General features: G+C 39.5%; 2 protein-coding genes across 2 annotated transcripts in view; one reads left to right on the forward strand and one right to left on the reverse strand.

The window, feature by feature from the left end:
- Positions 1–18,131, forward strand: part of TXNDC5 (thioredoxin domain containing 5) — a 37,630-nt gene extending 19,499 nt beyond the window's left edge. The window contains exons 5-10 of the mRNA XM_073332088.1: positions 2,806–2,921; positions 5,435–5,521; positions 8,369–8,509; positions 10,611–10,693; positions 15,787–15,916; positions 16,460–18,131. Coding sequence (XP_073188189.1) covers positions 2,806–2,921; positions 5,435–5,521; positions 8,369–8,509; positions 10,611–10,693; positions 15,787–15,916; positions 16,460–16,582 — 680 coding nt within the window. The 3' untranslated portion in view covers positions 16,583–18,131. The remainder of the gene's footprint in view (positions 1–2,805; positions 2,922–5,434; positions 5,522–8,368; positions 8,510–10,610; positions 10,694–15,786; positions 15,917–16,459) is intronic.
- BMP6 (bone morphogenetic protein 6) overlaps positions 16,460–25,562 on the reverse strand; it is a 163,817-nt gene continuing 154,714 nt past the window's right edge. Inside the window, exons 5-7 of the mRNA XM_073332087.1 lie at positions 22,278–22,354; positions 19,598–19,708; positions 16,460–19,507 (exon numbers count right to left, since the gene is read on the reverse strand). Coding sequence (XP_073188188.1) covers positions 19,358–19,507; positions 19,598–19,708; positions 22,278–22,354 — 338 coding nt within the window. The 3' untranslated portion in view covers positions 16,460–19,357. The remainder of the gene's footprint in view (positions 19,508–19,597; positions 19,709–22,277; positions 22,355–25,562) is intronic.

The raw sequence follows: 25,562 nt of genomic DNA on the forward strand, positions 1-25,562 counted from the left end.
TACACCATACAATTTTGTTGTTGTTGGATGAATATTTGGAATTTAAAAAATTAATAATTCTGACTGTATAATCTACATCATCATTGCATTAGCTACCTATTCTAAATGAGAAACGTCAACTTAATAAACTTTAAAAACGCTAATGTTTCAGCTTGGAAACCACATACTAATTAAACTCCCCTATTGTCTGGACCAAAAATATAAGTTAATAGTTTTCCAGTAAGGATTGAAATATGCCTCACAGTAATGGCATTGTTTTTTGCGTGCGATTTCTCATCCCTTTTTAAAACACTAAAGCACATTGAAGCTTTCACTTGTTCATCATTTTGTGGGGACAACACAGAGTGGTGTGAAATGTCAAGTTATTTGTGGCTGATGGACCACAAAAGAGAGATCAGGGGGCAGCAGTGATAAGTGGTGGGCACATTTGCTGCACTTGCCAACTCAGAGGTTCATTGGAGATAAAAAGCTGGACTGAGTCATTAGGATTCCTTACTTTTTAGATCTTTGTTTATATGGTTCCTGGTTAAGAAACTCGACTATAGAGTAAAAATATGAAAAAGGCAACAATCCCAGACAGAAAGTTGTACCAATAAATCTTATTTTCATCAATCTTTCCTTCTGCCTCTCAAGTTTTCTTTCAAATATTTAAACTGGAATGGAATTACAGTAGAACCTGCCTACAGTGAATCTCCATTTATAGTGAAGTTCTGTTAGGAATATTTGTGGGAGGTGAGGGAGGATGGGGGAAGCAGTGAAAAAGACTTAATTTTTATAAGAGGTTTCCATACTTTCGTTTCTCCAGTGACTATACTTTTTCTATGTCCTTGCATTAAAAGCATTTGACATTCTTTTCTCTGTATTTAGTTCCTTTCTGTTTTGTGTTAATATGGCGTTGCCTTGATGTTGGTAGAGTGCTTCTGACTTGACTGCTACATCTACACTAGAGAGTTTACAGCGGACGAGCTGCAACAATGCCACTGTAAGCTCTCCCAGCCGACGGGAGAGAGCTCTCCCATCGGCTTTATTGCTCCAGTCCCATGAGCGGTGTAGCTATGTCAGCGAAACGCTTAGGTCAGTGTAACTTATGTTGCTCATGGGGGTGGCTTTTTAACACCCATGAGCTACATAAGTTATACCACAGTAAGTGCTAGTGTAGACATAGCCTAAACTACTTAGGCCCAGTTTTTTAAAGTTATGTAGGCATTGCTTTGCTGTCACAATGCCTAACTGATTTAGGAGCTTAAATATCATTTTCAGAAGGGATCTAGGCACTTAGGAGTCTAAATCCCATCAACAGCCAATGGGGATTTAGACTCTTAAGTGCCTAAATGATTTGTTAATGACAAATCCATGTTTGCTATTACTTATAATTCTAGCTATTCCTCATATCTTTTAGGTGCTTACTAATTGATTGATTGTTGATTTTTTTCCAGCATCTTTCCAGGTGTCAAAGTTAGGCTGCCTGATCAGTAATTCCCCAAGTCCTCTTTTTTTCCCCTTTTTAACGATAAGAATATGTTTGCCTTTCTCTAGTTCTGTTTATCTAAATAGTTTGTAACCTGTTCTTTCCCCATTTTGACTTGTGTTCCTTCCCCCATTTTTTAATATTAATCATGTTGAGTATCTGGTCGCTATTAACCTTTTTTAGTGAAATAGGCATTAAATAGCTTAGTCGTCTTGATGTCATTAATTATTAGCCTTTCCTTCCCTGCTGAGTGGAGGACCTACACTTTCCTTCATCTTTCTCTTGCTCCTAATATACTTAAAGTTCCATTTGTTACTACCTTTTATGTCTCTTATTAGGTGCAACTAATTTTGTGCCTTAGCCTTTCTGATTTTGTCCCTACATGCTTGTGCTATTCTTCTGTACTCTTCCGTAGTAATTTGTCCATTTTTCACCTTTTTGTGGGATTCCTTTTTGATTTTCAGGTCATTAAAGAGCTCCTGATGGAGCCATGTTGGCCTCTTACTATTCATCCTATATTTCTTTGCATTGGGATAGTTGGCACCTGTGCGTTTAATATTGTCTCCTTGAGAAACTGCCAGCTCTCCTGAACTCCTTTGTCCCTTAGGTTTTGTTCCCATCGAACCCTATCTACTAGGATTACATGACAAAGATTTAAAAAGTCCTTGTCCCAAAGAGCTTGCAATTTTAACTTAGATAAACACAAACATGAAGATGACAGAGGATCAATGCAAGGAAAAGAGAAGAGTTAATTCAAATAAAGAGTTTTATAGGAATTGAATTCCCATCAAGTCTTTATTTAGAAATGTATTCAGTGTTCGAAGTTTCTCTTTAAATTATGCTGTTTACTTTTTTCTTCTACTGGTTTCCACTCTTCAGCAGCGTAGCTGACCCACGTAAATTCTTATTAGAATAAGAAAATTTAGCAAATGGTTAGATGAAAATTATGCTTTTAATAAATATCTAACTTTGGAGGTGGTTTTTGTGAAGATGGATGGATGGATGAAAGACATGAATTATGCACTGATGTGCTTGGATATGACATTGAAAAACGAGTTCCTGAAATATTTGTGGCCATGTTTAGTTTGTGACATTTCAAACTAACTGTAAATATAAGTGAAGTACTGTACAATGGATATCATTTAAAAATTAATGTTTACTGCACCACACTATTTTATTTTTACTATTCTATTTTCAGAATTACCTGTACTTAAGCTGGAAAATACCATGATAAATTTATAATTGGTGGTAAATAGCTACTCTTTAATGACCGCCACTGTTTCAGGTACATATGAATTAAGGCTTTTTTTTTCTTTCTTTCTTTCTTTCTTTTAAAGGTAATCACTTTATCAAATTCTTTGCCCCTTGGTGTGGCCACTGCAAGGCTTTGGCTCCAACCTGGGAACAGCTGGCTTCAGTTCTTGAACATTCTGAAACTGTCAAGATTGGCAAGGTAGGTTGAAAGCTCTTATTAAACTGTAAATATACCTCCTTTATATTAATCAAGTAGCACGCTACTCATCCTATAGTCTCTAAGCCAAACTTTATTTACTCTATTTTGTATACCACTTGATAAATCATTTCACCTTCACAGATCCCATTTCAATTTTGAGCTGGCTATTTCTCTGATATGCCACATAGACCCAAATATTTTATTTATCCTGACGAGATGAATTCCCAACGCTGAATTGACAAGACCTATTAATTGTAAATAGGGGCATGCCAGAAACTTGTCTGTACCCAGATTACTGTGTTTCGGAGGTATGAACAAACAGAGAGGGCGAATACAGTAGATGATGAGAGGAATATTTTCAGTTTCGATTTTTGTATTGCATTGCCCTTGTCTGTTGCCAGGGCTTCATAAATTTCAAGACTTATTTTCCGTAGTAAAAATTACTCTTCCTCTTCCAATATACTGTATACAGCTGGATAACTTTTTGTAAATTTTAGACCCAATAAAGGCATTAATGATGGGTTGTTTCTCATTATTCACATCCTCCTCCCACCCATGCCCCACCCCCCCAAAAAATTAGTGTAAACTTCTGGGAGACTTCTGTCTTAAAAACTGATATCTTGTCCTGCTTTACTATTTCCCTTAGGGATGATAACCAGATTCTGTGGTGTATTTACCATGGGAGCTTATTATTTGTTCCTGAAGTGACTTCTATGCAGAGGTATGCAGGTGGTCTGGCAACTGCAGTTACTCACTTTATTTGCTGACCCATGCTGAAGTCATGCTGGTGGCTAACAATCTGAATCCCTCAGTGTTCTCTGATGATGCTAAATGTATAGAGGCTAACTTTTTTAAACTCTTAAACCTTCAAAGGTATTAACTTGGTATTTAAAGACTGCTGCCATTAACTTCTAAGTAAAACTGTTAATGACAAAGAAGCTGCAGTCTCTCCTTTCTCTAGCTTAGTAGCACTTTGGGTTGTCACTGGTGATAAGTTAGCCTTCTTATGTGAAAAGCTCTTGGAAAGTTCTTTTTCGCTGTAAGAGTAAACTTCTCTTATGGTGTAGATCAGAGTGAATCTATTGAGAAATTTAAATGTTTTGAAATCTGGCAACACATTTGAGATTGCTCAGAATAAAGTACCAGAGGATTTTTGTCCTTTGGTACTCTCTGTATTAAACAATGATTACTTTGTGAGCATCTGGAATGTTTGCATGAGCTATCTGGTGCAGTTATTGCTTGGTTTAAGTATGTTCTTACTACAGTATTACCCAGTCTTTCTTCATGGAGAGAGTTATAAGTCCATTGTTTTCAAAAGTCCTGTTTTATCCAGTGTTCTATCTTGCATGTTTTAGCATTTTTTTCCTAATAAAGGCAGTTAGTCTTGTCTCAATGTCTACCTAGTTTTGTGTGACAGGGTACCATGAAACTATTGGAAACTTGTTTTGGCTTGGACTGTGATTCCCTAAGTAGGCAGGAAACATGACCTTCATGTAATCCAGGTGAATGTCAGTAGCACCTTTTTATTTGTGTCTGTAGTCTGTTTACTTGTCCTCACTTCAGTGATCTGTGGCAAAGAATTCCGTATGTTAACTTTAAAAATCTAAGTGCTGTCTCAAGCAGATGCTGAAACCATGCATGTGACATGTAGATTATTTATTTGCTTATTAATCAGATTTGTAAATTAAGGTATGCCTACACAGGGATTAAAAAAAATTGCTGTCCCAGGTCAGCTGGCTCAGACTACTGCTTTGGCTCTGGGGCTAAAAAAATTGCTGTGTAGACATATGGGCTTGGGCTGGAGCCTGAGGTCTGGGACCCTCTGAGGGGGGAGGGTCCCAGAGCTCGGCCTCCAGCCGAAGTCCAAATGTCTACACAGCAATATTTAGTCCCACAAGCCCAAGTCAGTTGATCTGGGCCATCCACAGCTGTACTGCAGATCTTTTATCCCTGTGTAGATGTAATCTCTGTCCTTACAAATTGGCTTGTGGCAACATTAGAATCTAATTTGAATTCCAGTTGCTCAGCATTTGGAATTTCCCTTGTACTGAAGTCAAGTTACTAACTGTTTGATTTCTGATTTCAAAGTACTTCTATATGATTTAAAAAATAAGCAAAATAATAAAACAGACCAGTAAATCCTTGTACTGAAAATTTCAGGTTTCAAATTCTTAACATATGAGTATTGGGTGCCCTCCTGCCCAGGTTGTAATTTTTTTCACTCTGCGAATACTGAATACTTGTTTTAACTAGCATATTAAATCTTAGGTCCTTTGTTCTTTTCTGCTCCTACCTCTACTTTCCCTGAACAGCTTGAGAGAGATTTGGAACACAGACTTAAATGGCTTTCAAGACAAGACTTGTAAATTATTCCAATTAGGTTCTGACAAACCTTGCATTTCTCTGTAGATACATATTGTGAAATATGAAATATAAAGGGTATGATGCTATGTTTGGAACAGGATGGATTTTATTCCATATGAGTGAATGATTATAACTATTTTAAACTTTAGGTTGACTGTACACAGCATTATGAAGTCTGTTCTGAAAACCAAGTTCGTGGATATCCCACCCTCCTCTGGTTTAGGAATGGTGAAAAGGTAAGGCTGCAAATACAGTACAAGGTCAAACCCTTTATTCCTCTGTGAAGACAAGCAGGCTTATAGAATGTTCTTGCATGTTGGGAGAAGTTGGCTTATTTGAATATATTTTAAAGCCTCTTTATAAGAGATGTAAAGATGGACAATATGAATGGGGCAGTGTCTGGGATGGGGTGGTGACTGCTTTCATTTGTGCCACAAATAAAACATCTAACATAGTTGTGCATCCTGGTCTGCAAATAACCAAAAACCATACATTTGTTCATAAACCAGGGATAGATATCTCAAAACATACCAACTTATGAGAGAACTCTGGGTATATTTTCATCTTCCAACTTTATCCTTACATGTAAAAGTGTCTAGAAATATAGATGAAATAGACAAAATAGAATCTCCCCCTCGCCCCTGATGTTGCCTCTCCAGATTCACATTCATGGGTATTGCATGGCCTTGGAGCCATCAGCTCAGAGCAGTGCCTGTTGAGTTCACAAGTCTGAACATTTGAAGTGAGGTTATAAGAATCCTGTGGCTCCAGTTGCGAAGGACTCTGAAGAGGTTAGGGAAATGAGGAGTGCAGATCTGCAGAGGCAATACATTTGAACAACACCAAATAAGCTTTACTGTAAGTAATATTTTCCTCCTAAGAGAATTGCCTCTGAAGATCTTCACATTTGGGAGATTTACCAGAAGTAACTCTAAAGGGGGACTAATTAAACAAGAATCACAGAACTGCTTTCAAGTATTGGGGTAAGATTGAAATTAGTGAGAATAGTGCTGCATATGAATAGAGCTGAAAGTGCTAACTTTACAAATTAAGTCATGCTTACGAAGTCTATTAAGTTAATCTGCCTTAGAGCTAGTGGAATGAGCTCTAAACTTGTTATTTAGGAAGACATCAACTCAACTGCAACAAGTCTAAACACAAAGAATAACCCATTTCTGAAGTCTTTCAGGTAATTTGTTACCGGACTATCACAAAAGAGTGTGAACAGCCTCGATAACTTTCCAATGGGTGTCATTGTATCTAAATAAGTTATCACTCTGTGTCCAGTTTACGCATCTATTTCCCCAAGTAACTGGTATTAGGAAGAAAACTGGAAGGTTTGTGTTGCAGTGCAAATTAGCCTACAGCCACCTTAAGTAAAAAGTTTGGGGTAAGGATGTGAATCTTTGTGGAACATAGTCACCAAAATGGCCATGAAAGCCTGTAACAGAATTTTCACTTCTACTCTGAACTTCTGGCAGGAGAACTACAGTTGGGAATGGTGATTTAAGCTGACTGCTGTCTCCACAGCCTTAACAGCAGAGAGCAACACAGCAAAGGCTCTTAAGCACAGGGAACATTCTGACCTTCCAAAACAATTTCCAGGATGCTTTATGTTGTTGTCCCAGGAGACTATTGGTGGCCCCAAATAATAATGTATTTCGTCAGGAGCACCACACATTAATAGCCATTACAAAGAGCTAAGGTCACTTCAGAGTAGGCTTTCCTGACAAGATGAGTATTCTTTGAACTACTTATCCATTAGTGAAGATAAAGTTGCTCCTATTCCCTTGGACCTTTCAGCTGCTTCCAAAACCAGAACCTGAGAAGAAAAAAAATAAAAACTCTACTGTTATGCTGGGTAAAAATGAGTCTCCTTTTTAGCCACTGCCCTGGGGAACTACGGATCTGGCAAGGTCAAGTTGGCCTTTATCAACATCCTGCTATTCCCTCATGCTGGACTCCCCTCAGAATCAGAAAGATGTTTCTTTGGATAAGTGTGACATCCAGAAATAAAACTTCCAACCATTTGACCCAGCAACTCCTGGAAAATTGTATAGTTGTCCAATGGGAAGGTCATGATACTGTTCAATAAGGGGGGAACTGCTTCAGCCAGTTGAGCATTGTCACCATCGTTGTCATCATCTTACTCCTCATAATTGAAATTTGGCATGTCATCAGTACTGGAAAGAGGTAGGTAAGGTCTCCAAGGGTGGTGGAGGAGAAAAAAATGGGCAGAGCTCTGTCCTGCTGAAATGGATAAGAATGAGCAGGTACAGACTTCTTGGGATCTTGGAGCTCCCTGGTTTAGACTGGGGGTGTCGGGGAGGGACAGAAGCAGCCACAGCTATTTGGACATGGATCATATGAATGGCAAAGATGCGAAGTCTGCAGTGTTCCCCAAAGGCGTAGGAGATGACTAAAGAGGCATGTCTGTCTCACTCAGAAGGTGTAGGAAAGTTTGTAAACAGTACGTTGAAAAGATATTTCAAATCTAAGGTACATCTCATAGCTCACACCTGAGGGGGCTGAAATTGACCCCAAAGACTTCTGGGACTTACTGGAATCTGAGATTCCAAAACTGAAGACTTGTCAAAGGAAGTACTCGATTTAACCAACAGAACACATTGACAACAGATCAAACTAAAGCATAGAGACTAAATCTGATTGTTTACTGTATTTTTTCTTACACTGTGTTTAACACACTGAAGAGAATCTTTGTGATCCTGAGAGCTAGCAACAAGGGCTAACTTCCTTTAGAAATGAGGGGCCAAGATTTTGAGTGCTTCTAATTCCATGTTTTACTCTAGACAGCCACTTTTTAAAGTCTTGAATCTTTCTTTTAAATGAAAGTTTAGGTTCTAAAATACAAGGGAAGGATTCCATGGCAAATTCTGAATCCTTGGAGTAAACTTAATCCTGTACGTATGGTTACAGATCACAGAGCATTTTATTATGAATATGCGTATTACATGATCTATTACAGATATTTACCATGTTTATCTTTAGATAAAATCCAAAACCCCAGAAAACTCTATTTGCTAAACAACCAATATGTTTTTTCACAAATGGTTTAATTGTAGGCTGACCAGTATAAAGGAAAGAGGGATTTGGATTCATTAAAAGAATATGTAGATTCTCAGCTACAAAATGCCAAGAATGCCCCAGAAGCTGATAAGCCATCTGAAGTTCCACAACAGCCTACAGAACCCACTCATGATGAGGTAAGTGGACTGTGCTGTAAAATTGTATCAAAAATCTGTATTCCAACAGATCTACTGCCACTTCCTGTCATTTATCGTAAAGTTTGTGGTGGCTAAAGTGGTAACTTAGTAACCTGTAAACAATAACTTTGTAAACCTTGCCAAACACGTTTGCATGCAAAGCTTTTAATAAAGTTAGTATTAGACATTTTAGGTTAGCAGTTGCTGTTGAGGAACATAGAACCTTAAGCCTTTCTAATGCTTTTACTAACCTGATGCATTGGAAAACTTTGGGGGAAAAAACAAAACTGCCCATATGTCATTATAGTCACGGTAAATTGTTTAGAGGGTTGCATGCATATCCATCTACAGATAGATTTTAAAAACAACTTCGTTTTTTTTTGTCTACTAAATTTAGCATGTTGTGTGTCTTTCACATAGTCAGAATCCTTGTGACATCATATTTGGTTGTTTTGGAGATGATTGTCACAAACAGGATTCTGACCTGAAATAGGAAAGAGACAGCAGGAACAGGTGAGCATCTGAAAAATAATGATACTGTATTTATAGGGAAAGAAAGGATGGAGGGGAAAAATCCCACAAAAGGTGGGGGAAGAGCAAGAATTGGGGAGGGAAATATGAATGTGATAGTGTGGGAAATTATGACAGTAAAAGTTTTGAGTTTGGAATGACTGCATTAATTGTGTGTTGGAGCTACAGGGAGTTATGCAGATTGCCAAGCAAATGGTAATAAAACAATAGTACTCTGCGTGGTCACACTTCATCACTTTAGGTTTTTGTCTTAAAAAAACCCCACACACTTCTGCTTTTCATCTTTGGTTTTTATTGCAACTAATGTTCAAATACAATCATTGAAAAATTGTAACATCAACAAGTACAGCCTAAGTTCAGTTTATATAATATTTGTGGTTTGCAAAAGAAGTGTTTGTTATGCCCACAAAATGTGGTATGGTAATGGATGTATAAAATTAAAATACATGTGAGAGATTATTTGTTCCTCTGGTAATTTATAGTAGGTCAAAGTTTAATATCTAATTTTCAGATAAAATCAGTCTTAATAAAATAATTACATTTAGTTTCATGACCTAACAATATTTTTTGTAAATGTTGTTAACCAACATCTTTAATATTGTAATGTTGAATTTAAGTGTTTTATCTAAGATAGGGCTTTAGTGATTTGACTTTTTCATTTTAGATTTGACTTTTAATATAAAACTGAGAAATACAGAGAAGTTTTTTAATTAAACTTATTGATATCTTTTCCTCTTTGATTTTTGTTCTCTTAAAGTAAAAAATCCTTTTTTATTGGGGTAAGAAGTAGCAGTGTCAGTTCCCTCTTTCATTTATTCCCAGTTGTAACTTGAGGCTTTTATAGAAAGTAGATTTGGTCATTCATCACAGACTTCTCATCTGAACTTTCATTTGAAGCCCGCCCTCTCCCACACACAATTTTTTAGAGCAGAAGTTTAATCCTTATTTGGTAGACTGAACTCAATTTTATGTCCATTCAAATGACTAAACTGCACATAAAATGTTGTCCTTTTTTTGGTATAAAATACATACTTAGTTGGTATTCTTGTTGGTGTTCATGCGGTGTTTTTTGCATTTTACACTTGACATGCACATGTTTGTTTCTGGTGACAAGTCTGTTTACTTTACATAGAGTAACGACACAGTAGGAGAGCTTTTAAAGATATTATCAGAATGGCCTAGATAGCTCATTTAATTTACACATTAGTATTTTTTTAACTGTTCAGACTAATTGTTAGCTCAGTGATTCCATAGGAAGTTGCATGACAGCATATGAAAATGAAGTTGAAGGTTCATTAGCTGCTAGACACTTAGCCTTTCAGATACTACAAAGTTACATATTTGGGTACACTATTTTTCAACAAATGGGTGAAAATGACCTTGAAATATTTTAATTTCTTGGCATATAAGGGAAAAACATCATTTGGGGGTTGGCAGTGGCATACGCTGCTAATCTGATTGAAGAGATCTGGCAGTGACAGCAGCAGTTTTGAGAGTTTCTCTTTAACATATTTCAGGAGTTCAAAGAACTGACTTCTTATACAATTTTGACTTGTGTTTCTCTTGACAGGCTACAGTCCTGTCTCTCTCTGAAAAAGACTTTGACCAAACCATTGCTAAAGGGGTTACCTTTATTAAATTCTATGCTCCATGGTAAGTAGTTTTTGTATAAATTATCCTGAATTATTGGTATTTAGCTTTTTATTCATTATTTGGTGTGAGTTTTGTGCTCCTACATAATTTTTATTTAGATATATAAAATGCATTAAATCTTAACTTGTGTACAAAGCTTGAATAAGTAAATATTTATAAACAAGCAGAGTGGCAGCAAAATTCTCCTATCTATTGTCCCCTGAGAGAGACTGGCAAAACCCACCTTGCTGCATACCCAGAATCAAATCCAGGCACTGGCAGACATGAGGGGAAAGGAGGGAAGTGACATTTCCTTTGAAGACTCACCACCTAAGGATGACTTGACTTGGTTTAAACTGGCTGTTGCTTGAGCACCTCTGGTGATCTCAGTTTTCTTGGAATCATACAAGGGGAGAGGTGCTCTCTGCATCAGAGCAGGGCCCAAACTGTTTAGGACTTCTGAGGTTAGAAACTTCACCTGGAAATCAGTTGGGAGTCAGTGCATCTGATGAAGTGAGCTGTAGCTCACGAAAGCTTATGCTCAAATAAATGTGTTAGTCTCTAAGGTGCCACAAGTCCTCCTTTTCTTTTTGCGGGTACAGACTAACACGGCTGCTACTCTGAAACCAGTGCAGACCATGGAGCACAGGTATAATGTGCTACTACTGGAGTCCTATTTAATATCTTGTCACCAGAATGCAAAGCACTAGCTGCAATTTCCAGGTGGTCTTAAGGTGAAGTTGCATGTAATGCGTGTTAGCTACAGTGACCCACCCTTGATGTGACCAGCATGGATGACCGTGGTGAAGTCTGCATTAGGGTTGCCTGCCAGGTGTCCAGTTTTCGACCAGAATGCCAGGTCGAAAAGGGACCCTGGTGGTTCCAGCCAGCACTGCTGACCAGGCTGTTAAAAATCTGGTCGGCAGTGCTGCAGGGCTAAGGCAGGCTAATCCCCACCTGTCCTGGTGCTGCGCTGCACTGGAAGTGGCCAGCAGGTCTGGCTCCTAGGCCAGGGGCAGCCAGGAGGCTCTGCACACTGCTCTCACCTGCAGGCACTGCCCCTCCCCTCTTCCCCCCCCCCCCCCCCCGAGCTCTATTGGCTGCGGTTCCTGGCCAATGGGAATGTGAAGTCAGTGCTTGGGCAGGGGCAGCCCGTGGAGCCCCGTGGCCGTCCCTGCCGAAGCACTGACCTCACATTCCCATTGGCCAGGAACCGCAGCCAATGGCGCTTGGGGCGGGGGGGCAGTGCCTGCAGGTGAGAGCAGTGTGCAGAGCCTCCTGGGTGCCGCTGGCCTAGGAGCCCGACCTGCTGGCCATCAGTGTGGAGTCGGGACAGGCAGGGAGCCTGCCTTAGCCCCGCTGCCCTGCTGACTGGGAGCTGCCCACGGTAAGCCTGCATCCCACCCGCCTCTGCCCAGCCCTGACCCCCCCCAAACTCGGAACCAGCCTCCTGTACCCCCAGCCCAGAACCTGTATCCCAACCCTCAGCCCCCCCTGCACTCCAAACCCCTCATCCCCAGCCCTACCCCAGAGCCCTCACCCCCTCCCACACCTCAACCTCCCACACTCTGAATCCCTTGGCCCCAGCCTGGAGCCCAACCCCCTGCCTCAACCCCCTCCCTCATTCCGAATCCCTTGGCCCCACCCCCCAGCCTGGAGCCCCCTCCTGCACCCCAAACCTCTCATTTCTGGCCCCACCCTGCAGCCCCTCATCCCCAATTAGAGCCCACCCTCTCGTGCACCCCAACCTCTTGCCCAATGAAAGTGAGTGAGGGTGGGAGAAAGTGAGTCACTGAGGGAGGGGGAACGTAGTGAGTGCAGGCGCGGCCTCGGGGAAGGGGATGGGACCTAGGGGAAGAGGCAGGGCTTGGGTGTTTGGTTTTGTGCGATTAGAAAGTTGGCAACCCTAGTCTGCATGCAGTGGAAAAATTCCCAAATGATTAATTTATATTTGGTATCTGCTTGTTACTGGAATGCCCAGCATAGCTGGTACATGCAACAAGACCCCAATGTTGCAAACCTGTGTAACAAATACATCATTGCTCCCCACACCCGAGAGGAGTGACAATTTCATTACTTTCTTCCACAAACTTCAGTCATACCTAGATTGAGCCTCAGGCAGCTAGCTCTCCTTCCTACCCCGATCTGTTAGTGGGCTCCACCTCACTGGCTGTGTTGGAAGAGATGGAAAAAGCTGAATGTCATTGTGTGCAGAAGACAATGTAATTCAAATTTCCTCACCCATCCTCTGATTAACCCCCAAGATGCATTGAACAGGAAGGGGTGATGGAATAGAAAACTGTTATACTTGTATTGAAGTGCTAGTATTTCAGAGCAGTAAGTTAGCCATATGTAGTGCAGCAGTTCTAGGCAAAAGCAACCAACAATTTAATATGTTCAGCAATCTCAGATTTTACTATGGTTTATTTTGAGATGGGGAAATGCTATTCTTACCATTTACAAGAAGTATCATGGAATTTTTAATTTGTACCTAGCAGAGTGAGTGATCATGCCTCTCAGCATAGCACTATTCCCTATTTTTAAACTGCAATTTCAGCCCTGGCTGTGAGCCCAAGTCATGGTGTGGGATCCATAATCTACTGACTCTGATGTGTGAGAGCTATCCCTGAGCCATGCTGAGAGTGATGGGGTGCTTCTGCTAGAGGGCCACTAATGTTACCCTATTATGCATGAGAGATACTCTGGGGGAAGAAGAGAAACACAGTAAATTAAATTGTAAAATCAGAGTAGAACTGCTAGAAGACTTGTCATGGCTTTTTCTTACCCAAAAGATCAGCTTCTTATGTCTAGTCAGTATTAATATTGATTTTTGTATACTAAAAAACAGTGCTTGCCTTTGCCGTGTTGCCTTCTGCGCTCATTCCCAGCATACTCTGCTGCTACTTTCTTGATTCCTGTCTAAAAGCAGATTGTATGCTTCCACAGCAGTACAGTAATATTTATACAGTGGTGATTCTTCGCATACTTTGGGTTCTGTAAAATAACTTGTTGATTTCATTGTCAAAAATTAACTGCTTTTTTACTCATCACTGTAGACTCAATGCAGCTAAGAGGAAATGAGGTGAATTCTCTTTAATATATATCATAAGTGGAATTGTCTGCTGTTCACTTTATACCTGTGCAGCGCCACTGAAGGCAGATGTGGTTGCACAGGCCTGGATTTTGCCTACACAACCTTTTACAGGCTATGATGCACAAGGAGGAAAGAATCTGGCTTGATTCAGAACCCAGATGTAGTTTGCAGGGTTGGGAATTAGTTTTCTGAGCTCAATATAAAGAGAATTGAGAGACAAAAGTGGAATCCCAATAAGCCCTTTTCGTTAATTTTCAGAGTAGAATTACACTTTAAATACCTTCCCCTCTTCTCACTGGATTCTAAAAGGGTACTGGTACATGGGGCAAATTCCAGAAGAATGCCAGATGGCAATTGAGGAAGGGTGTATTAAACACAGAACCAACCTATTAGCTGCTGCCAGAGAGGATAGATTGGTTATCACAAAGCTGTAGTTTAGGAAACTGTTTGCTACATTCATGTAGTTGGTATCCTATTCTTAGCTCAAAAATCATGCCTGTGTATACAATTGTAGTTAATTGTATATAAATGACCTTTTCCCTTTCCGAGTAGATTAATTTGTGTTTGGCTAAGCAAACACTATTAGGTTGAGATCTACTTTTGCCCTTCAGTTTATTTTAGGTAAATATTAACATTAAGTTGCACAGTAAGTATGAGACCATCTTGTCTTAATTGTTTTTGTGCGTGGTCAGTAATGCTTTTACACTCCGTGTATATTAACAGAAGAGTTCAAATATATACTTGTTTTCTGAATTGTAGAATGAAAACTCTGGCAGAGACTTGTCACCATCTTTGTCGATGCCTGAATCAAGCCTTAAGATACTCATGGGCTTCTGTAACCACCAACCTAAGGTGCAACTGAGGCAGAACAAAATGAGAAATGCATAGATCTTTAAATTCTAAAGTACTTTTTTTACGGATTTATTTCTTGGAGGCAACTATAGAATTAAAGTTCAAAAACCTACATCTAGAGGCCCACATTCTAATGTTATGATACTGCAAATTAATAATTGTGGTGTAAATCATCCATGGACCTGTCCACTCTAAGTCTCACTTGAACGGAGTTACTCTACATGTACAACTGTGTAATGCAGATCAGAATCTGGCCAGTATGTTGTGTTTGTCTGTAGAGAGCAAAAATCACAGGCAAACAAACTACTTATTTCCAGATTTAGCCAATACGTACAGTAGTAATGGTAAAATAACAATGGAAGCAAATGCTATGTGACTTGCCTGAGGATGGTAAGGGAGAAGAGGACAAAGCTAATGTGTGAAGGATTGTTTTTAATTTTCAGGAAGTTTAAATTTAAGATGGAAAATACATTAAGCTACTTGAGTCCCCTTTATTGCAGAGTTCAGGCTGTGAGAAACATTATGCATTTTTCATTAGCATTAATATAGGAACTTGAATTTTATAGTGCCAGGAGGCTACATTATTAAAAGGGGGGTGGGGTTGGGATAAAAACTTTTGCCAGGAAAACGGAAGTCTCATTTTATGTCATAAATTTTGTGCAATATGACTTAAAAAACAGACACACCCCTTGAGAAGTGACTAATCAATCAGTGTCTTGGGTTAGCTTTGGTGGGAGAAAGGGAAGTGACATGATGGAGAGAATTAATGTACTGTACATGCCCAGTAGCTTATTTAAAACTTTAAAAGTGTAACCTTTTAAACAATTTATCAGTTTGTGGCTTGATACAAGCAACTTTATTTAAATATATTCCGTGATCTTTTTCATGTTTGCTTTCACAAGCTTCTGGTGGGTGAGAGATGTTAATACACTATTTCACACAATACTGTATCAGAAGAGACTACATAAAAGCCAGAAACTATTTTAGCCTTCAAATCATCTGGCTCATTTCAAATACACGAGTAATCCACCTTGTCCACTTACATAATTGTCATTTTGGCCCATATCATTAAGGAGGTAGGAGAGAGCACATTTTATGGATGTCATAACAAAGCTGCTAGGGCATACACTGGAAGATGTCTGCTGAACACATGTCTGTCTGTTTCTAGGTGCGGTCACTGTAAGAACTTGGCTCCAACTTGGGAGAACCTCTCCAAAGAACAATTTCCAGGTTTGACAGATGTCAAAATAGCAAAAGTAGATTGCACCATCGAACGTAATGTCTGCAACAGATTTTCTGTAAGTGTGGATGGTTTAAAATTAATTAGATAATCTTAAATAATTTGTACCCCAGGTTGAAGTCTCCAGTAATTTGCCCAGGTGGCAGTTCACTGTAGAGTGCAGTGATCCTGTCACTGCACTCACTTCAGAAGTTACTCTTCTCATGAAGGGGGGAAAACAGAGGGATGGTTACCTGGTGGTTAGGAATGTCCCTGTGCTAGTGAATATTTAAATATCTTATATAAAGTGGAACAGCTTCAACAAGAGACCCACTGCAATGGTTAGGGCGCTCACCTGGGAGATGGAGATAGCAGAGCAGGAATTTGAATGCCTTAGTATGTTCAGTTCTTTTTCTTAGGTACCCAACTCTCTGCAGCAATTTACAGGGAGCCTGGGTGCCTAACACAGGGCCGTTCATCCCACTTGGTGGCAGAGGGCCTAAAGTTAAGCACTGCTAAGCATACTGTTTGGGGTTTGGCCCCTAGTCTTTAGGGTGGCTGCTGGTGTTGTAAGGATGCTACTGAAGATACATGATTTTGTTTTTTGTTCCCCCTCTTAAAGGTGAATGGTTATCCAACACTGTTGCTTTTCCGAGGAGGGAAGAAAGTCAGTGAACACAATGGAGCCAGAGATCTTGAAACACTGCATAAGTTTGTTTTGCGTCAGGCAAGGGATGAATTGTAAAACACACATGGATACTTCTGCCCTGACTGTTCTTGTACAGTAGTGGGGAGAGTTAAATCAAGTTAATGCTATTGATTTTCAAATGGTGGGATTGGTTTTTTGTTGTTTTTGAAAACTGAATGTACTGACTTGTGGTATCTTCCTTGTGTGTGTGTTTTAAAGCCACACTGTACTGACTTTTCCATTGTTTGTTAAGGAAAACTGGTAACAAGTAGTTACTGTGCAAATTGAGTATTTTCAGCATCAGTATTTCTACCTTCCCCTGTTGAGATCTAAATGGTTTCCTTTGAGCCTAAAATAGATGAGGAAAATCAAGTTAAGGGACTGGGTAAACTATTTTTGTCTTCAGGTTGAATTTGGGTAAAGGCTTGCTACCAAAGTACAGCTTACAAAGTGTCCACCATTACTAGAAAGGTGCAAGCCACAGCTCTGCTAATAAATGTTGCCTTTTTCAACTGAAGCTAAAAACTATGTCTTAATATAGCAGCTGGTCAAGAAATGGGAGGTTGAAAAAGAAAAAACACACCCCTTTGGAAGATACCAGGCACCTACTAGCTGCTTGTTTCCTGTTAATATTTCTTTAGTTATGGGAGGCCCTAGCCATAGTGGTACTTTTACTATGTGCCTGAATATTACTGATGCCATAGCAGATGAGGGATTTTATAACAGTTCATACAAGACATTTCTCTTCAATACGAGAGGAGAGGATGCTATCATAACAACCACTTAATTATTTTCCAAGAGATGTCTACCTCTTTAACATATTTAGGAATAACTGGTTGCAAACAATTTTCTGTACCATATTTCTCTTGCCCCAGTTTACTGCTAGAACCACTCATCTGACTTAAGCAGCAGGAGCAGATGAACTCATGGTTTATTTAATAAGCAGACTGATACTTCAAAAGTGTTTCTTGTTCCTTAAAATGGAAGCAAAACTCTTCTACAATACCAGTTCAGTTCCTCTCGAGCGCTTCCAAATGTTCCTGTTGCTACCTTTGAATGGGAGGACCATACGCTTCGTTGCCTTGAACGATGACCTGATTGTGTGAGGTGTTCTAATACATTAAAGCCAAAGAATTTACAATGCAGCTACCGTTAGCTTGCTAATGTAGTTGTATCTTTTCTTCTAAGGGGCTAAATTCTGCCCACATTCATGCATCAAAATTCATGGTCATCTCTGGGAATTACATATGTCAACACTTTACTCTAAGTCAAGCTGTTGTTTTGTGTCCATATGTAATAGTAAAAATTATCTTTACATCAGTAACTTACTCCTTCTGGCAAGGATCACAGGTTCTGTTCAAACTAAAAATGATGTGTAAGCATGGAAAGTGTACAATGAGGGCTAAATAGTGTCTGGCAGATGTATTAGATAAAATGTGTATACATCTGCCTTAAAGGAAGCCTTTATTAATGTTTTTTAAAACTGTTGTGAAGCACAATCTCATGAGTAGCAGCCCAAGCGTTGGCTCATGAGTTTCTTGTATAAAATCAAAGTAGTACAATTGTTTACACTGAGACTTTCGAAATAAAAACTTTTTTTTAAAAAGCCCAGTCTTTCTATAAATGTTACAGCACAAGGATGACAACTGTAATAAATTATAGCTTATATTTACAAGAAGCCTTTTTAAATGCAAGAGTTAGAGGTAAGTGTATTTAATACAAGTTTTAACATTGATCAAAACATTCATTGTTACTATTAATGTTGGGAATAAAACTAGTCTATTAGAAGCTATGGCTAAAATGTGAATATATCCTTTAAACCAACTTCTTAAATGCAATTTCCTTTTTGGCCAGATAGTTTTACATTAACTGCATATCCACTCTCCAGCACAGGAGCTGCTTCTAAATTTATGTATAAACTTACAGTTGTAGAACTGTCCTGATTACAGCCTCCTCTGGGGTGGTACAGTTTAGGAGCAAAGAATGTTTTGGACTAAAACAGAACAGGCTTAGTTGATGCATCTTGCAGGAGTTATAGAATCTAAACAAGGTGGGAAGCTGCTCAAGAACAAATTTAGAAATTCACTGCCTAGTTGGAACATTCATCTCAAAGCACCAGGTAGGGAGTGGCTTTCTCCTTATGGAACTAATACATGGTGCAGTTAAATATCTAGTCAAGTCTATGGTTCAGCATATGTGTTTGGAGAATGCAGAGGGTCAAAGGCTTGCTTTGGCACAACTGAAGATGCTCTTTATCAAGTTGGCCTCTGGAAGAAACCACTCATATTGATGTAGCAACTATATTCTTGAAATAGAAGGCACTTCCTAACATAAAATGCATGATAGTAAGGTATTAAAATCATTCATTTCTATATTTTACTACTACAGCTTTGCTTTTTGTCTACAGGAGACACTTTTTCAAGGCTTACATGTAGCAAATGCTGGTTTGGTAAAACTGAATTGCAGACTGACCAACTGACAAGGTCAAGCTCCTGTTTTAAGTTTCTGCTACTCTCAGGGGACTTTAATACCATACAGAGAATGATTGACGCTAACAAAATTTGTCAGGACAGATTTCTTTTTTTGCAAGCCTTGCAGATCAGAAAGACTGCCATGCTGTACATCCATTTTTTTTTTAAAAATCCAGCACCTGTTCCCATTACAAAGTGAGTGTATGTCAATGAAGATGTATCCTGCTGTTTCCCCTAATAAGGCGCACACATTGTGTTTTGGAAGTCTGCTTCATCTCGACTTTCTCCAAGGTCAGGTAGGTATAATCTAGAAGTTCATGGTAGAATTGCACAGTAGGTCTGGGTGAAGAATGTTTGTGTGTCAGTGACACCCACACGCTCTTACTACCATATTCCTATATTTTTTCAAAATAACGTTGGAGTTATCATCAAAGTAAAGAACGGATATGGCATTTAGTTTGGTAGGTGCACAACAGGGTTTGGGAACGTATTCAGGATTCATAAGATGAACCTGTTTCAAAAAAGAAAACAGTTTGATTGTACCAACTAATCTGATCTCCAACTTCAATGTAGTTTAGCACAAGTCTTTCTATATACTCACCAAAGTTTGTACAATGGCATGATTGGTGGCATTCATGTGTGCATTGAGTGGGAAAGAGCATTCTCCATCACAGTAGTTTGCTGCATAGCCTTTTGGTGCAATTATCCAATCCTTTGTTAGGAAATAAAAAGAAAATATTTCAGTGGAATTAAAGTTGCCTGTTTGATTTTTGTAACAGATGGCATATAGGGGTAACAGTACACAATTAGGCCTGTTGTTGGGGTTTTGTCAAAATTGTGATAAAGTGTCAGCTTTGCATGGAAAACATTATTTTGATCAAAAACTAAAATTTGGATTAAAAAATGGCACCACAGTGCCTTACACTTTCACTCTTGGGGTTGGGCTCTCTAGCTGGGACTGCATCTCCCATGATATACAAAAGCCAGGGACTCTGATGCTACACTCCCTGTACTCACCAAAAGGGCTAAAAATGTATCTAGGGAGATTTAGTCCTTCCAGAAAGCATCCATAGAGAATGGGAGCATAGGGCACCCATTAGCCACTGCGGTGCTGTTTTTAATTTAAATTTGTCCATGGAAAACTTCCCACAAGAGTCTGAGTTTTCTTTGAAGTGCTGCACACACAAAAAAAGTTCTCACCACTTCTGTAATCTGGTTGAAAATTCTGAGAGCCCTGATACGCTACAGAAGAGAAGGTAATATATTTGGCATTTGAAATGGTAGCATATAATTTGAGTGCTGTAGGAAAAAAACAAAACAAAAAAACCTTATTTTTCTCACCCTTGAAGAAACATGACTGAAGTACAGAAGTACCGCTTCCTACCTATATCCTATTTGCTTAAGATGTTAACATTGTACATTAAGTACACACACCAATGCTATCTTTTGTTCAACATTCTGGAATGCTGCATTTAAAATGAACGTCATCACCTGTCATCAAATTTTAATGCACATAGTATGACTTTCCTGATGCACGTGTTTAAATTCAAGTTGTGAGATTGTTTCCCCAGCAACTAGCTATTCCAAATCACTGTATCTTCAACTAAAGTAGATATTAATACTTATTTAAAAGGACAGTTACAGGTACTGTGGAAGCTACCTGTTATAAATTTGATTGTTGGGTGCTGAATTGCCAAACATACAATTTGAATTAAACCTTGGGCTCAAGGTTTAGAATAAAAATAGTGATGCCATCGTACGTGTTACCTCTTTGAGTAATTACTTGTAGATGTTAACCACTGGCACATGCTTGATCATCATCTTTTAGACATAGCCATGGGTAGGGCTTGATTAAGGTATATAGCATTAACTCCCATCATGTGAAGAAACCAAAAGCTTTCTTTGTGAAAAGCAAGCATCTAGCCCTCATGCTTGTGAAGAGAAACTTAAAAACCATGACCTAAGTATAACAGGTGCCGTGGGAGAAGCAGCAGCCTCCATGAGCCAGTGAAGAAGCTACCTGACCTACATTCCCCCATAACTCCGAGTATTCAATCTGGTGGGAGGAGAACAAGCTTGAAGGCCCTGCTGCACTCAGCTCATCTGCCTTCCCTTGCCGCCCTAGGGTCTGCTTCAGCTCCACAGATCAGATTGAAGGGGAAAGGAGTGGGTCTCTTGCCACCCACCCATAATGCTTCATTTACAATGTCACTCTTGGTAACTCTGTTCTTCATATTATAATCCCCCTCCTCAGCTGGTTTCGAGCAGCAGTGAACGTTAACACTGACCTTTAAAACATCATGGGGTATGGGTTAACAGGACAGTGAGATGAGTTTGGGCAGTTCACACCTCCCAGAGCTACTGTTTCAGGTTGGCTGCAGACTCAGTATATTGGTTACATGCAGGTCCTATGCTGACGGTTTTCTGACAACTTTACTTTTTTTTTTAAAAGGGACTCTGAACAGGATGGCAGCCTCCAGAAGTAGTTCTGGGTTGTGATCCATTTGAATTTAAGCCTTGGCTACATCTTAGTAAATTGGCCAGCTTCCAGGGTGACGCAGTGCCGGTTGTAGAACTATGCTGGAATTGTGTGCAAGCTACACAATACCCCCCTTCTGTGCTCCCAGGATGAGTACACTTGTGTATGGGGTCAGAAAGGTTTGAACTGAATTATAGTCTCAAAGATTTTAGCTATCACCAACTAGCCCTTGATTTACATTAATTCTTTATCTGTTACAAAAGTGCTCCAAAATTTCAAACAGATGAGAAAAATCTATGAAAAAAAATAATTCTTTGAAAGGGTTCCAGTTTGACATTTTGTGGCCCAGGAACAGCCCTGCTCACAAAAACTTAGTGGTTTAAAAAACAATTTTAGATCAATCAATTTAGTTAAACCAGTGCAAACCTATTGTGTGAACACACTTTATAGCCGGTTTAAACCAAACTGGTAGTTGCACTAGTTTAACTAAAATCAGTTTTTCTATGTGCACACTGGGTCTCAGACTGGATCTACAGGCCTCATTACGATCCTGCTGTCCAGCAATAGGGCTGCATAATACAATACCATGTGAAATATTAAATATCTTAAGATACACCAAACTCCCTTGGGGATCTATCGAATCCCAAAGCTCTCAATATTTGATCTCCCCAATGACTAGTTTTAATGTGGTGGCACAAGGGTCATTTTGAAGCGTGCCAGTAGTGTCTACTGGAATTACCATACCATTGTTTAGATAATATTTCATAAGTATCTAGCTTACTCAGAGAGAAACATCACACACCTGCCATCCCAAATCTTGGAAGCTAACGAAAAGTTCGTGCTTTCGGCAAGCTGTTTTTAGGTCACTGCTGTTGTAATCTGTCAGGAGAAAGAAAACAACCCACTTAAAGGTAAAATTTAGGCAATCGTAGCACCATTCTAAAGAGCTACTGGATACATTTTTCCTTGCCCTAAGTGCCGAATTGTGAGAGGTGATGAACACCCTCAACAAATGAGGAGAAGAAATTAACAGAATTGGATTGGGCTTTTCAAAGGAGTGAGGCACTCAACTCTGACTAAATCAGGATCTGGGTGCCTAACTCCTTTAGCCTCAATTGAAAATCTCAGCCGTGTTTCCAAATTCTCTTGACCCTGTGAAACACTTTTGATAAGTATCTGTTCCTACTCGTAAACACAGCACTTGGTAAGCACCTGTTTTGTGCTACCTTCTCATTAGAGCCTCTGGTTAGCAGATATGTTCATGCATTTTATAGAATGCTTCAAAAAATATTCAAGATCACACAGTAGTTGCATCCATTATGATTTTTATAAGTGTCAATCACAACTTCTAATAGATCAATATTTGCTTTGCATATCCAGGATTGCTAAGCCATGAGACAGCAGTTCTCTGTCTTTGAAGAAATACACTACAGCTAGCAGCAGAGACAAGTTTTCCTCCTCCCCACTGTGTGTCTAAACCCAGTCTTGATAGAGAGCACCTCTTCGACTTAAATAGTTTACTCCCCATCTCACCTTTGGTCTGAAAATAACTGTCCCAGCTATGGGATTCAGCCTACTCCCGAAACCTCACAATGCTCTTGTTCGGTGTCATCTAGGCTGTAAATGACATAGTATTTAAAGAACTTAATATTAAAGTTCTAATTGCTAATATAAATTGCAGCTGCAGAGTGGCTGAGTAGCTGTGACACTGATCTTAGTGGCACAAGCTGTAGAGACACAATTTTGGCTACCTACAGGAGGCTCAAAATGATTCTACAAAATGCAGGTTTTAATTTCCAGTGGAGTTTCACGATTTATATTTTGTAGGACATGCTTTTCAGCATGTGAACGCCTGGAACTGCAGCTCAAAAGAGAATGGAAGAGTCAAGCCCTGACCGAGAGGCCTTTCTCTTCCAGCTTGCCAGCACAAATCCAGCCTTGGTTGGAAGCAACTGAAAACCACCAACCTCTGATGGCTGTTTGGCCCTACTGTTTGGCATCCATACCCCAGAAACCAACTTCACAACTAGAAATCTCAGCAATGACGAAAGCCAGAATGGGCCATGGAAACTGAACTAACCTTTCCATGTAAGGTTGGGACACTTTATGCTGCCCCAGTTACCTGGAGAGACAGAGCACTTCAGGTTCCAGCCCTGCCCAGGCAGCAACATGGCTAACTCATGCATTTATTTTTTAATGAAAATGACACAATACTGAGCTGCTACTGCTTTCTCCTGTGGCTACATGCAGCTTGTTGCCAGGGACAGATAAGGATAAAAAATGCAGTACTATTTTCATTCTCTTACAACAGTAGCACCTAGAGGCCCCAGCACAACAGCCCTGGTCTGAGCTAGCACTGTACGATATTATAAGCTCGTTGGAACAGCCACTAAGCTAGGGCAGGGAAAATTTTCCCCCTTTTACAGATGAGAAACTTGCAAAAAGAAACTGGGGGTAAAATTTTCAAAAGTTACTTAAGCCCTATTAACTTTCAATAAGACTTAGATTCCTAACTGCTTAAGTCATTTTTGACAATGGGCCTTACAATAATATCTTCAAAAGCACCTAAGTGACGTGCCCAAGGTCACAGATTCAAACTGTGGCAGACCCAGAATTTGAAACGGCTTCTGAATACCAGTCCACTAACACTGTCTGAAAGGCGAATGCAGCTTTCCATGCACAACAGCTGGGATAGAAAAATATTTTACTTACTGTTTCCTTGGCTCTGAAGAAGTTTTAAAAACTACAAGTGCAAATATTTATTCAAAAGAAAAACTAGAATACTAAAGCACATCCTCGTGACATTAAGGCAACATTGCATCACAACTGTGTCCTGTTAATGCTGAGGTCTCAAAAACCCTACACATCAAAACAAACCTAGCCTCCAAACCACCTAGAGTTGTTTTTAGTTGCAGTTTGGGTTTTAACTTCAACGATTATATTTCAGACATTCAATAGTTTCACTTCAATCAAAAAATTAATCAAGTTATTAGAGTCCACTAACTGGCTTCTGTAGAATAAATATACTCTATTTCAGCAACACTTTATAGTGAAGACTGAGGTGGCGTTTCTATACAAGTCTCCTCTTTTCAAATCAGACAGACTCACTAGAAATAATCCATTTATGATGAAGCCTTCCTAGAGCAAACTCCTCATCACAAAATGGTTTTGAATTAACACATCATAAGCGGGAGGTGGGGAGAGGAGGGACTTTAAGATGATTTTGGTGCTCAGCATTAGTCTTCAATGAGAAATAATAAGCTCTTTGCTTAGGAAAAATTTGCAGGGCTTCTGCTGGTTACAAAAGAGCAGGTGAAGGCAGTCATTTTTGTGACATTTGTGTGTGGAGAGAAATGAAAACATATTCTTGCCTTTTGTCAAAAGTAGAGAGAAGATGGGCCTGAATCAAATGTAAAAAGGTGGAGGTCAGGAAGAGTGAGAGACTATGAATTAGAACAAAGGCAGAGTTCAGGCAAGAGGAGGGCAGAAGCAAGAAATGCCAAATAAAACAATTTTGATGAAGCACAGGCCATCCTGAATTTTCTCTCTTACTGGATGAGGTCGTCACCACATGATGCCTCACTTACTGTTTATAAACCTATGTCACTCTACAATGACCAATAATGCATGTTATCTGATCCATATCCCTGAAACAACAACCCCCTGACTGCAAACACAAATTGTCCTATCTTCCTTCCTTTTCAAAACCTATTTTCTCTTGATCTCTAACAATGGCTTCTATTCCTGAGCCCACTCCCCCGCCCACACACACACCTAGTTTCTATTTTAAAATATCAGAACATTTAAGATTTGCTTGGTCTGGGATTCACATTTCCATTTGTTTAACTATCATCCCACCTTCCCCAGCCTTCTTACTTTCTCATCTCCATATTTTACGTTTGTCTTATTTGCAAGGTAAGCACTTCAGGGCAGGGATCATTTGTTTTTTATTCTCTTTAAAACATCAAATAAATGATAATACTACATAAAACTAGGGTGATGAGATGTCCCAATTTTTTAGGGACAGTCCCAATATTTGGGGCTTTGTTTTGTACAGGTGCCTATTACCTTCCACCCCGTACCAATT

The sequence above is a fragment of the Lepidochelys kempii genome, chromosome 2, assembly GCF_965140265.1.
Source record: "Lepidochelys kempii isolate rLepKem1 chromosome 2, rLepKem1.hap2, whole genome shotgun sequence".
Lineage (NCBI taxonomy): Eukaryota > Metazoa > Chordata > Testudines > Cheloniidae > Lepidochelys > Lepidochelys kempii.